The following is a 13,209-nucleotide window of genomic DNA, read 5'->3' on the forward strand; positions in this document are numbered from 1 at the left end:
GGGAGGTGGTCTCTGTTCTCTGTCTGTGGGTGGGGGTGCTGGCTACCTCTGTCGGCCGTGGTGAAGATGGAGTCTTCGGGGATCCCCATGCTCAGAGCAAAGTCCCTGAAGTCCTCCACGAGGCTGTCCCGGAGCTGCGGCTGCCGCCCTGCAAGTGAGACGCAGGGGAGAAACCTGGAACCGCTAGGTGCCTGGGATGGGAGGGCCCGAGGAGTTATCTGGTCCAAGACAAGACAGCTCCATCTTCCCGACCTACTCTTGGGAAGGGGCCCCTCCCTGTACTCCTGATTCTCCACACAGCGCTCTTTCTGCTGGTCCTCGTAAGGATCTGGAGACGCCAGACCTGGAATTGCAGGGACCCAGACTCTGCGTCCGCTGAGAGATGGGGCTCTGCCTTCTCCTCCCACCTTTCACCTACCTGGGGTTCGTCAGAAGAGGAAAAGCTCAGCTCTACTCTCTTCCCCTCGCCACTGTCCAGCGTCAGGAGTCTCCTCCCTCCCCCAGCTCCGACAGGCCTTTACCGTAGAGCTTCGCGGTCACGGTGGGTCCATGGCGGCTGACTTTCTTGGTCAGGAAAATGGCGTACTCATCGTAGTTGGTGTGCACCACGTAGGACTCCAGGGTCACATTCCATTCTGCACGGGTTAGGGAGGTGGATCGGAGGGGTCAAGAGCAAGCCGTCCCAGCACGAGACCCTTGACACACGTCCCTCCTCGCCCACACACCCATTCATCTTGTCCACGTATTCATGGGTGAATTTGTCTATCTCCAGTCTCTCTCTCCACCGACTCCTCCTTCCTATATGAATCTCTAATTCCTCCCTCCCTCCATCATCTCCAGACCCAAATCCCTATGTTTATCCATTTCCTCCTTCCCCTCTTCATCCATTCGCTAACCCACCCATGGATCTATTGGATGATGGGCTGGTGGACTCAATCTATCTGCCACACATGCACACATTGATTTACCCTCGCTGGTTTATTCTCGCCCTCATTTACTTATTCATCTGGAAACATCTCAGTGTGCAAGCCCCCAATGCAACGATTTGGTACGCAGAGCATATTCAATAAGCATATGTTTTTTCATAAACACATTCATGTCCAAATCCCTCTGTCCCTACACTGGACCTGGCAGATGCTGAGTGCATCTGTGACGAACTGATGAGACCTCTATGTGCCCTCAGCCTGGAGCACGTGATGAGCACGTGTGAGAGAGAGAGAGGAGAGGAGAGGGTCAGGGGAGGAAGGCGGGGCTGGGGTTGGGGGGACGGGGCAAGAGGGGAGGGGAAAATGAAGGAAAAGGAGAGGAATTTGGAGGCAGGTTAGATGACACTGGAGGTTGTAGGGATCGAGGGAGCCGCGTAGGAGGAAAGAGATATTTCTGCACCAGGAGAGACCCAAGGTTGCTTCCACAGACCCCACGTACTGGGCTTGTGGTAGAAGAACTTCCCCTCAGTGCTGGTCTTCTGATAAGCCCCCGAGGTCTCCTCACAGAGCCCTTTCCTGCAGATGGACACATCAAGAGGAAGGAACTCACTTCATGATGGCCGTCTTGACACAGCACCTTCTCCCGGGCCCCGGGCATTTCCAGGGATCCTGTTTATCGTCACACCCGCCCCGAGAGGCCAGCTGTTGGACCAGGCAGAAAAGGGAGCGAGCGACAGGGCAAAGAAGGGACCAAGGCCGGGGCACCTCTTGGCACAGCCAGGACTAGAGATCGGCTTCCTGAACCAAACCTGCCCAGGATCCCATTGCGTCATGGGATGGGCGTGCTCACGCAGAGGTCCATGGCTTATCCTGGGTCTCATGGCCCTAGGGTCCTCGTCTGTGAAACGGGGGCAGGGAGCGTGTTTCCGCACGAGGGGCTGTGATGCCGTGCTCAGAGTAAACACTATGCATTGACTGTTGTCAGAGGGATCCGAGAGAATCGCTTCTGTGATTCACGGAGATGCCCAGTGAGCACTGGCTGAGCAGCGCCCGGGGTCAGACGCTGCTACATGCTGAGGCCGCAGAAGTGAGCGAGTCAGACCCTGTCCCTTCTTGAGGCTGACCATCAAGTGGGCGGGCCGGCCAGAGGGCACCCTATGCCGGTGATCAGTGCTCTAGGGGAAGTACCAGGTGCTCCGGGAGCCCAAAACAGAGACTTAGAACCTGAACCTGAGGCACGGCGTGGGGGAGGTTAGGGGGACAAGGTGGAGGGTGTTTGCTGAGTCCAGGAATTGGGGCAGGGAGGTGAGGAGAGGTGCTTTCAGCAGAAGGAACTTGGTTGGGGCAAGGGCCGGAAGTGGCAAGAGGCTAAAGGGCTCGGGGGTGAAAAGCAGGCCTATATGTGTGGGTCACAGGGTGCCTGGGCCTGGGGAGATGGAGGGGTGGGGGCTGGGAGAGGCCGAATCCAAGGTCTGACCTCCGTGCTCACGAGCAGTGGGAAGTGGGGGGAAAGGGGTGTTGGACACAGGGGGTTTGAGATTCTGGTTGCCGAGTGAGGAAGGGGTGGGAAGGGGTGTGAAGCAGAGAGAGAGCCTGTGGCTGATGAGCAGGCAAGAGAGGAAGGAGGCTGAGCCAGGGCGGCGGCAGTAGAGACGACAGGTGGGGATTCCAGGGGCTCAGGACCCATGTAGACAGCACTGGGGAGTGGATTGAATGGGGGTGGGGAGTGGCAGGGGAAGAGGGGAGGCTAGGATTCCTCAAACACACACACCCACCCCGGCCCCCAAACCCTGCCCAGGCTACTAGATTGGGTCCCAGGTAGCTGAGGGTCCTCACTGAGCTATGGAGACTCGGGGGGAGGAGCCAGTTGGATGGCAGGCATACAGCTGGGGACATGGCTGTTTGCACAAGGAATGTGCACGGGGCAGTTATCAAAGGTGAAGGCTACTGGAGGGGAGTTGGAGCTGGGGTGGGGGGCAGGCTGGGCTGGAAGCAGAGGTCTGTAACTTTTCAGGATGGCAGCTGAAGGCGGGGTGGGGGCGTGGGGGAAGGTGATGGGTCCTTGGTCCTTCTGGCCCCTTCCTCTCCGCCCCCCACACTCACCGCCAACGAGTGCTGGTGGTGCTGATCTCTGTGTCGGTGGCCCCGTCTCCCAGGACCAGCGTGCTCATAGACAGCCTGCTCTGGAACTTCTTCAGCCAGGGGCAGGTGGAGCCAATGGCCACGTTGAACCACTTCCCGTAGATCTAGGGGGCAGGCGTGAGCTTTGGGGACCTGGATTCATCTCAGACCTCAAGGAAGCCTTGACTGGAACCTGCTCCCCTCCCTCCTCCCAAGACCAATGCTCCACGTGAGACCACCCTCTGCCTAACTGCAGGCCCCCACCCCACCCCCACCCAAGCAGGGTCGTGAAGAAGAAATGAGGCAGAGCAGGCCTCCTGAAAGCTGGGGAAGGCGACGGGTGGGCAGGTGCCGAGCGGAAAGAAGTCCCCAGTCTGCTGATGTGTGGGGTCTGCCTTGCTCATGTAGTTGGGGTGCAGGTCTCATGTTGGAAGGTCACCACCCATTGCCCCCCAAGAGCAGGAGTCGTGTCTTTCGTTCCTCCAGTGGCAGGGGGCTCACGACCTTGGCAGTCAAGTTGCTCAAAGAAGTTACCAGACGCCCCTCTGTCCATGACCTCTACTTGCCCCCAAAAGCAAAATCTATTGCAGCTGTCTGGTGTGCAGACTTAGCCCCGAGTGGGTAAGGTCTTTCTGACTCAAGGTCACCCGGTGACGCAGGGCGGAGCGGGGCTGGGGCACAGTCCTCGGCCTCCACCCACCCAGCACCCATTCCCAGGTTGGAGTGCCCCCGTGCCCGAGCCTCAGACCAGCTCCCACTGTCCGGCGTGACTCTGCCCCGCTGCCCTTCCCCCTTTATCCCAGAAGCCTGGCCCCAAGGCCAGCGGGCGCATGCCCACCCTGGGCCAGCACATAGCCCTGGCCAGCCAGCCAGGTCAGGAAGGCAGAGACTCGGGACCAGCCAACAGAGAAGTGTGGATCCCGAATCAGGGCAGCCCCACGTGTGTGAGCTGGGACTGCTCCTTAGGGGCTCCCCTGGCTGGTTCCCAAAGTAGGTCACAGACCTCTCTTTCAAGGCTTCTGTGGGTTTACTCAGGCATTTCACCGTCCGCACCTCACAAGGGCCCCCCTCAAGAGGATGTGGTTATAGAACTAAGGGCTGGGCAGGGAGGTGGCTTACATGCGGGCACTGTGTGATGGGCTACAGGGTAGCAGCATCAAGCCAGCACCTGCCTGGGGTGGGTTCTCATCAAAACATGAGTTCTGCTGGGAACCCCCAGAGAACAGGCCAGAAGGCGAGGGTGGGCCTTGGAGGATTGACCCGCTGGTTCCAGGTGGGGAGACCGAGACCCTGGGACCAGCAGGACTTGCCCAGCGGGGCTGACACCCCACCGCCACCACCCCGTGAGGCCCGCATTACCCGAGAGAGGTCAAAGTTCTCCTGCACTTGGATGTCGTCGTCGGGAGGTGTTGGGACTGGGTTCCCACCTGCTGTCAGACAGGAGGCCAGCAGCAGAAGCAGGGTTCCGAGGGTCCACATGGCTCTGGCCCTTTCCGTGCCTGGGTGTCACTCACCGGCTGGGTCTAGGGACAGGGACAACTGCACAGTGAGGCTGGGGAGGCGCTGGTGGCCTGTAGTGACCTTGGTGTTTGTCCTGCTAAGCTGGGACCAATCAGGGCCCCAAGGCCAGCTCGGATCGATCCTGCGTGGTCCTTCGACTGGGGTCAATGGTCCTGAGGGTCACGGGAGGCTATTTCAGAGAGAATCAGTCAAACACAGGCTCTGGGACCGCCCCAGATGTTCAGTCCCCAGAAAGGCTTCCTCTGGAAGCCCCACCTGTCCAGGGAGATGGGTGGGGATGGTTGAGAGAAGGGTGCCTCTTTCCCTCTGGGTCAGGCCCCCAGAACTCATACCCCAGGGAGCCCTAAGGCAAGCCTGGTGGTGCCCATTTCCCACGTGGGAAAACTGAGGCACAGGGAGAGGAAGACCTTGGCACAGTGTCTGACCTAACGTTTCCTGTGGCCATGCTGGTCACGACCACACTTCCCAGTCCCAGGGCAGCTGCTCTGGGTCAGTAGTGCAGACTCAGGAACTTTACCACAAAGGAGGGAATCGGATGTTCACACCGAGCAGAGCAAGCGCTGTTTCCCCCTTTACAGGGGAGTCGTGACTTCCCCAGGGTCCCCCGGTGGGACGGGAGATGCCCACAGAGACTGCTTTTCGAAATGGTTGACAGTGTGGGCTGGGGAGCTTTACCTGCCTCACTCCCCAACCCCCACCGTAAGATGATGCTCAGAACCTCACACTCCCCTACCCACCCATAAGCTAATGCTCAGAGCATTCTCATGGTTAGACCCGCCCCCCACCTCCCCCACGCCCCCATCACCCGTAAGCTAATGCTCAGGGCATTGTCACAGATCCCCTGACGGCAGCACCTCCCACGTATGGAACCCTGCCCAATCAGGCCATCCTCCCAGTCACTGTCAGGTGCTAGCCCGTGCTACCACCGCTGCCGGGCCAATCCGCATGGCTCAGGGCCTTCCTCTCCTATCCCGAGCGTGATGTCCTCCCCCAAGATCACTCCTTCCTGAGAACATGTCCAAAGTGAGTGGGACAGCATCCCCTGTGAGGGGCATTTGGCTGTGCTTTTCCTTCCACGGCAGGTGCGTCCCCTCTACTGGACCTCTGCTGTCGACCACGGTCTTACCCCGCCCTGTCGGGCAGCACTCCCTTCCTCTGCTGGTTCCCGCTGTCCGGCTTTTCCACGGGCGGCTGGCAGTGCCACGGTGGGTCAGGCAGGAACACCGAGGCATTTGACTTCTCGACTGCTGCTTCCATGGGTGCCACAAGAAGAATTAAACGCTGCCCCCTCCCTTTGGGCTGAATAGGGGGCTGGTGGTGGCAGTGCGGGGTCTGATGGAGGAGGAACAGCCCGGCGCTGAAAGCTGAATGCCTGGGTCTCCCCTGTGCTCCCTCTCACTGGCTGTGTGACTTTGGGATGCCGTTTCCCTCAGTCTGTGGACTGAGGGACTCGTGGCTGCTCTGCCTGCCTGGAGACCCGGTGCGATGGTGTGTGTTCAAGTGTCCCGGGAAGACTCCTAGGAAGGTTACTCACAGCATATCAGAGGAGGCCTGGGGCCCCAGTGGTTAAGCCTTTGGCTGCTAACAGTTCAAACCCACTTAGCGACTCCCTGGGAAAGGAGTTACAACTGGTGACAGCATTCTGCTGGGTCACTCAGGATCACTATGGTTTGAAAACCAGCTCCACGGCCCCTAACAATGACAACGGCCTGCCAAGGCAGCGCTGCTGATCTTCTTAACCTGCCTGCACGAGATTCTGCCTCATAGCAGCCCCATAGAGGGTTTCAGACACTGTCTTCTCTGGAGCAGACAGCCTCCTTCCCCCACACTCCCTTTACCCAGCGGAGTGGCTGCTGGGCTTGAATCACCACCCAGGCTGTTAGCAGCCCTGCAATAAACCACAGCACCCACCCCCACCCTGCTTCCCTCCTTGGCTATAAATTCCAGACAGGAAGCCAGCAGCCAGTGTGAACCAGTTCCAGGACCTGGGGGTGGTGGGGGGAGGGGGTGGTGGGGGTGGTGGATTCAGGGAATGCGGGGTAAGGGGGGCGGCTGGTTTTTCTTTATTCCCCAGGAGTGTGTGCACTTCTGAGATGATTAACCAGAGCAAACAGGACAAGTCCTGCTAAACCCCACCTGGACTTTGAGCTGCCTCTTAAAAATTAACCCCGGGCCCCAAGGGTGCCAGGGCCGGTGTAACGAGGGGTGCTGACCCTCCTTCTGACAGGCGACAGGGGCAAGGGGAAGAAGGCGGGGCACCAACTCCCTGCTCTCTTAAGGGGCCTTGGGAACCAGAGTCCACAGAAATGGGCCAGGTTCTCCTGCCATTTCATGGGGAGCAGAGAGCCTGCCCTGGCCAGAAGGCCTTGGGACCTCAGGGGGGCCTGGCTTGGGTGGGGCCAGAGGCCAAATTTTTCAGATGAAGATGGAGCTGAGGGAGAGAAGGGGATTCCTTCAAGTTTGCCCAGCTGGCCCCGGAGCTGGGGGCTGGCACACCTGGCACCACTATCCAGGCTGTTACCACCACCCCCCTCCATCCATCTACGGTCATGTGTTGGTGAACATCTGTGACATATCATGTGGCATAGGATGTTATGTGGCCCAGACACGTGCTGAAATGATTTCCCACCTTCTCACTCAAAAACAAACCAACAAATCCCCACTAAACTCACTGCCATCGAGCCTGTGGACCGGGAGGAACCATCTGTCCAGTGGGTTTCTGACACCGTAACGCTTCAGGGCAGCAGAAAGCCTCGTCTCGGAGCAGTTGGTGGTTCAGAACTGCTGACCTGGTGGTTGGCAGCCCAACAGGTAAGCACTGCAGCACCAGGGCTCCTCTTCCGACCTTCAGGCTGCTGAATGACCTTGTGTTACATGCCAAACGTACACGCGTCCTTCAAAAAGTTCGTGGAAAATCCCACACTGTTTTCATTCGGTTTTTCCATGACCTTTCTGAAGTGTCCCAGTCTTACAGATTGAAGAACCCTGGTGGCAGAGCGGTTACACATGGAGCTGCTAACTAAAACGTCAGGAGTTCAAAGCTACCAGCTGCCCCAAGGGAGAAAGGGGAGGTTTTCTACCCCCACAAAGAGTTACAATGGTGTAAACCCATAGAGGCAGTTCAACCGTGTCCTGGATGGTCACTCTGAGTTGGAATTGACTCGTTGGCGGCAGTGAGTTTGGCTTCTGTTTAGGCTTATAGATTATATCTGGGATTTGCCACCATACTGGGGGAAAGAGGAGGCATTCTGCTCCTGTGAAGAGCACGTCTTAACAGAAACTACCCACAGGGGCAGTTCTACTCTGCCCTGCCGGGAGTTGGAGGCATTTTACATACAACACCCTGCTCTGTCCACCAAAGACAGGCGATCCTCCTGGGGAGGAAAGTCGGCGGATTTGCTCACTTCAGCTCTGTCCTGGGTGGGATTTTTAAACTCCATGAGAGCCAGTCCCTGGAAGAGCCCGTGAACAAGAAGACGGACCCAGTGGCTGCAGCCCTGGGCTCAGACACAGGGCCGCTGTGAGGACGGGTCGGGCCGGGCAGGGTTTTGTTCTGTGGTGCGCCGGCCACCATGAGCTGGAACCAAGTGGCCAGCGCCTCACCGCAGCAGCAGCAGCACGTATGACCTGATGGGACCGGCAGGCCTGTGTAGGCCAGCGGACCGTGCCGCCTTCCCCTGTCTTTTCTTTAGCAGTTTTACTAACGTTTAATTCACGCACCGTTTCAATACGTCAAAAAAGACTTGTACATTCATCACCACAACCCATTCTAGACCCTCGAAGCCTGTTCTGAAGTTTACAATCTTGACTGGGCGGAGTAGGCAGGGAGGAAGGTAAGCATGGGTTTACCTGTGTCTACTTAATAGTCTGCAGTTTACACATTACTAAGTAAGCTCATGAGTGTTTACCTTGCTTACTGGGTTATCCTACACGGAGAGAACCCGCCCCTTCCTACACAGGTAGAATCCACCCCTTCCTACGCAGGTAGAATCCGCCCCTACCAGAGCAGAGGTGGGTTCCTGTGTCCACCAGGGGGCAGCAGAGAACTTCAGGAAAGGCCCCAGGTCTACTTTCTGGGGGGTGGGGGGGTGGGCTGGAGGCCTAGTGATGGAGCAGGGGCTAGGACCCAGGCTTCCTGACCCAACGTGACTGTAAATAAAGTCTTTACAGAAGGGTTGGCCTTGCGATTAGCAGCCCGATGCATAACAATCAGTCCTTTTAAATTCCGTGATGTGGGAGGATCAAATACACAGCTACCCTGCCTGTGTTGGGCTGGGTGGTCTAGGGAAACAGAGCCAGTGAGGCTCCTGGATTGTAAGCAGGAACTTTATGTAGAAGTACCCTATCCTCAAGAAGGCACCCCAGTCCAGCGTAAGCCCAGGGGCCTGATGCCAGTTGGGGAGCGCTCTTCAGACGTAACTGCAGGCCAGTGACACAGAAGGGTGACTAGGGAGGCAGGAGATCACAGGTCGGTAGGTGCAGGGTCGTGTGGCTGCCAGCTCAGTAAATGTGGCAGGGCGCCCACAGCACCCAGAGCAGCCAGCCGAGTCACAGCAAGCAGGGAGGGGAAGAGGTAGGGGGGCGGGGACTCCCCAGTGCCTCTCTTGAAAAGGTCACACCGGCCAGCAGGCTTCACCAGGCTGTGTCCTGAGTGATTCGTTGGCCTCCAGTCCTACAATTTCATCCAAATTCAAGTTGACATAGGATCTATCTACCACACGGCCCATGTCCAATCTGTGTATATGGTCGAGTCAATTCTGACCCATGGCCACCTGGTGCACAACAGGAGGTCACACTGCCCGGTCCTGTGCCAGCCTCCCAATGGGTGCCCTTTAAAATTGGGCTCTTTAAAAAAAGAAGTCTGGGAATGGATTCTGCGGGAACTAGTTACAGCTGTTATAGCCCACAGAGAGCACTGAATAGCCTCACTAATTTGCTTCCTACTTCGGGTGCCAGGCCCATGCTAAGGACCCAACAAGAAGCTCTTCCTGAATTCTCCCCTTGAGGTACCAGCACTACAAAGGCAGTCCTAGAGTTTTGTCAAAGGCAGGCAGGGAAACGGAGGCTGAGAGACCCGATGTTCGGGTGTCAACGTCACCCAGTTCGGAACTAGTGATTCATACGCAGTTCTGTCTCCCTGATGCCCAAGCCACTCTGCTGACCGACCTCCCTCCCAGACCCTCTTCCCTAAGCAACCTGTGAGCATGGGTAAGTGCTGGGGCTGCCCTTATGAACCCACTGGTCACAGGATTGACAGCCTTGGAAACCCTGCCTCGGATCACCAGGAGCTGGAATAAGGCGCTCTGGTGGCATCATGGGTTACAAGTAGGCGTGCTGACCACCAGGTTCAAAGCCACCAACTTCCCCAAGGGCGGAAGAGAAGACCTTCCGCATCCATGACGGTGGCCAGCCTCGGGGCCCACAGGGCCAGTTCTGTGTCCTTAGCATCCCTGAGTCGGGAACATCTGGATGGCGCCGAGTTTGCCTTTTGCTTTGGGCAGCACAAAGCAGGTGGTCTCTCTCCACTGGACTCTTCGCCGTAAAAGTCAGGCTCATGGGAACCTCGTTCTCCGTTCCTTGGACAACTGGGCTCTGTGTTTGCTGTCCCAAAGGCTGGCCCTTCCTCGGATGCCTAGCACTGTGCTGAGCACAGAGCAGGTGCTCAGTGAGACACGAGAATGGGCTGACTTCCAACTGTAGGAGGGAACTGAGTTCAGCATCCCCGGCCCGGAGAAGCACCACCCAACTGGAAGGCAGCTGAGGGGAGACTGGGGCACCATGCCTAGGCTTTAACACAGGTGAGTGAGTGAGCGAACGAATGAACGCCAGTGGCCCCATTTAAAAAGAAAAGAACCCTTGCTCTGTGGAGGCTTTTCCTGAGCCATCAGCTTGGGATCTGCCCGTGCCTTGGGGCTGGGAGGATCCCAGCGCTTTGTCTGCCATGCTCCTGTGGCTGAGGGGCTGGCTCTGCCCCAGACACACCTGGTTCCAGTCTCAGTGGTGACTCTTTCCTGCTGGTTAACTCTTAGCTTTCACCGTATGGAGCCTCCACCTGTTCGTCAGCGATGTGGGGGCCATCCGAGTGCAGAAGAATGAAATGCAAATCACGTGATGTTCCCGCCTCTGGGGAAGAGCTCACGGAAACCAGAACTGTGGATCCCACGTGTCAGGACCCCCGGGGCTGACTCCAAGGCTGTAAATCCGTGTAAATCCGTGCTTCAAAGCCGCTAGCCACTCCCTGGCTGCCGGACCGGGCAGCGCTGCGCTCTGCTGCGCACTGGTGGCTGAGTCGGAGCACCTAACCACAACAGGTCTAGCTCAGTTCTAGAGATTCCCTCCCTCGAGCCCCAGCTCCCAACCAGCTCCTCCGGCTCTCTGTGGGAAAGAAGACCAGAGTCGGAAGCTGAGGACCAACTTCCCGAATCTCAGAGCTGGCACGTGGGGAAGACCAAGGCCAAGGGGTGCGCTCGCCCAAGGCTACGCAGCAAATCTGAGGCAGGGCTGGGCCGGGAGACCACGCTGGGGAGGTGGTCCAGCTTCCCCACCGGCCCCCGCCCGCCACGCCGAAGCGTGGGGCTCTCCTCGCATGGATCTTGGTTCCGACTCAGGCTGCACACTGGGCAGCTGGGAGGGAATTCCTTGGCCCTGCAGGTGAGGCAGGTTCCTCAGGGCGGGGGAAGCTTGGCAAGTTCTCAGGGCCTCTGGGCGAGCTGTTCACGTGGTGCCTTGGCTGCCCTTGGTGGGGACCGACGGACATCCCCAGACCAGCACACGGTTGAGCCTTCCAAGGACCCGAGAGCCCAACCAGGGTTGTAGGCGCTGGGCCGCTCACAGTGTCCATCAGCCTTCTAGACCAGCGGCCCTTTCATACAGTGCCTCATGTGGTGGTGACCCCCAACCATACAATTAGTCCGTTGCTACTTCATCACTGTCATTTTGCTACTGTTACGAATCGGCCAACCTCTGAAAGGGCCACGGCCCACAGGTTGCGAGCCACTGTTCTAGACAGTGGGGATGGAGAGAGACCGAGTCCTGCTCCGGGAGATGAGTTCCAACTTCTACACAACGTTGAGGACGTCAAAGAGACCTTACGGATATTTGGAACCCTGGGAAATTCCTTCAGTGCATCAGGATTTCTGAGGGCGTGACCCTCAAACCTCAAGTTCTGAGGTGCCAAAGACCCCCGTCTCAGCATGACAGTCACGGGGAAGATCTACCACGTCTCAGGGAGGCCCCGAGTCCCCGAGTGCTAGGGAAAGTCCACAGCTTCCAGGGTTCGAGAGTCGCCTTCCTCCATTTCTCAGCAAAGGCTTTTGGGTTCTGAGGGTCTGGACACCTTTTCTGGTGGCTGCTGCTAAAGAAATGGACAGACATGGGCTTAGGAGACGGCGGTGCTGGAGATCTGTCCCCATCCGTCCTGGAAATGGAGTGGAATCTGCCGAATTAGAGGCCGGGCTGGAACAGGAAACTGGAAAACCATGGCTGGCTTCAGTGGGAGAAGGGCTCGTCCAAACAGAGGAGCCACCGACAGCCAGGGCCCCCTGGGTGGTCTCCTCCATCCTCCCGGCTAAGGAGAGCTCTCACTCTCACGCTCAGTGCCAAGGGCCTCCCCTGCCCGGGCTGAGGACCGCCCAGCAGGCAGGGACCTGATTCAGAGATAGGGTTGGGGTGCTGGGGAGCAGGGGGAACCCAGGCACGCATTCGCAGACTCACCGGAGCTGTCAGTTTCAGGGAAAGAGACTTTATGAGCCTGCTCATCCCCTTCAGGCCCTCACTTGCCACCTCCCCGGGGCCTTCCTTGGCTGGACTCACACCCCAGAGAGAAGCTCCCTGGAGCATTGGCTTCCCAGCACGTCTCACCATCCCCCCGCCCCTGGTCTCCCCCCCTACTGTCCCTGTTCTTGATGTCTTGTCCGTGCTCTGGAAGGGTGTGTGCACACCCACCCCCATGTTCACCCAGAGCCAGTTCTCAGTACAGATTTGTTAAATGGATCTTTTAGCCCAAATGGCCCATCTCATCAAATGGCCACAGTGACTGTGGTAGTTACCTAATTTCATGTCAACTTGATACAGAAAGTGAAGGGGTGGAGTTTAGCCTGATGATGCCTTCTGGTGGGCGTGGCTTTCCCACGAGGATGCTGGGAACTTCCTCTTTCTCCTTGGAGGCGGGCCCACACACTCTCTCTGCCTTGGGATTCCTGTTGACCTGCCACGTGGAGACCCACGCCAGCGCTGACATGCTTCCACTGCCAACGGATCCACAAGACTTTCCACCCACCAGCCTGTGATCTTTCACCCTCATTGCATGTGCTGCGTGGGTCTAAAGAGGAATTTATGGACTAGTATTGGGCAAGGAGCTAATACTGGATTTAGGGACTTGATCTGGACTGGGCTGGGATGTTTTCTCAATATGTCTCTGGATTTGTTTCTCTAGCCAATTGAGATAGTTTATTGTGCCAGCCTGGCTGATAAACACAAGTGGGATAAACTGAAGGGCAGAGAGATAAATGGCTTGGTGAGCCTCGCCTTTCTTGTCTCTCGTTCTGTGATCATCTGACCAGTGTGCGGCTGCCTTGCTTGTTCTGTGCCTCAATTTAAAGGCTACACTACCTGTGGGATGCCTAGCCTGTGGACTGTGTCG

The 13,209-nt window shown here is 57.7% G+C and overlaps 1 protein-coding gene across 1 annotated transcript in view; it reads right to left on the bottom strand.

Annotated features, from left to right (window-relative positions):
* The window catches only part of LOC101644389 (alpha-1-microglobulin/bikunin precursor), a 10,689-nt gene extending 6,077 nt beyond the window's left edge, over window positions 1-4,612 (bottom strand). The window contains exons 1-5 of the mRNA XM_045296542.1: window positions 4,407-4,612; window positions 3,030-3,172; window positions 1,426-1,502; window positions 522-635; window positions 6-148 (exon numbers count right to left, since the gene is read on the bottom strand). Of these exons, the coding sequence (XP_045152477.1) occupies window positions 6-148; window positions 522-635; window positions 1,426-1,502; window positions 3,030-3,172; window positions 4,407-4,526 (597 nt within the window). The 5' untranslated portion in view covers window positions 4,527-4,612. The remainder of the gene's footprint in view (window positions 1-5; window positions 149-521; window positions 636-1,425; window positions 1,503-3,029; window positions 3,173-4,406) is intronic.
* Window positions 4,613-13,209: the final 8,597 nt, after the last annotated feature.

The sequence above is a fragment of the Echinops telfairi genome, unplaced genomic scaffold (assembly GCF_000313985.2).
Source record: "Echinops telfairi isolate 266 unplaced genomic scaffold, ASM31398v2 ScPeMD7_7410;HRSCAF=8448, whole genome shotgun sequence".
In the NCBI taxonomy this organism is placed as follows: Eukaryota; Metazoa; Chordata; class Mammalia; order Afrosoricida; family Tenrecidae; genus Echinops; species Echinops telfairi.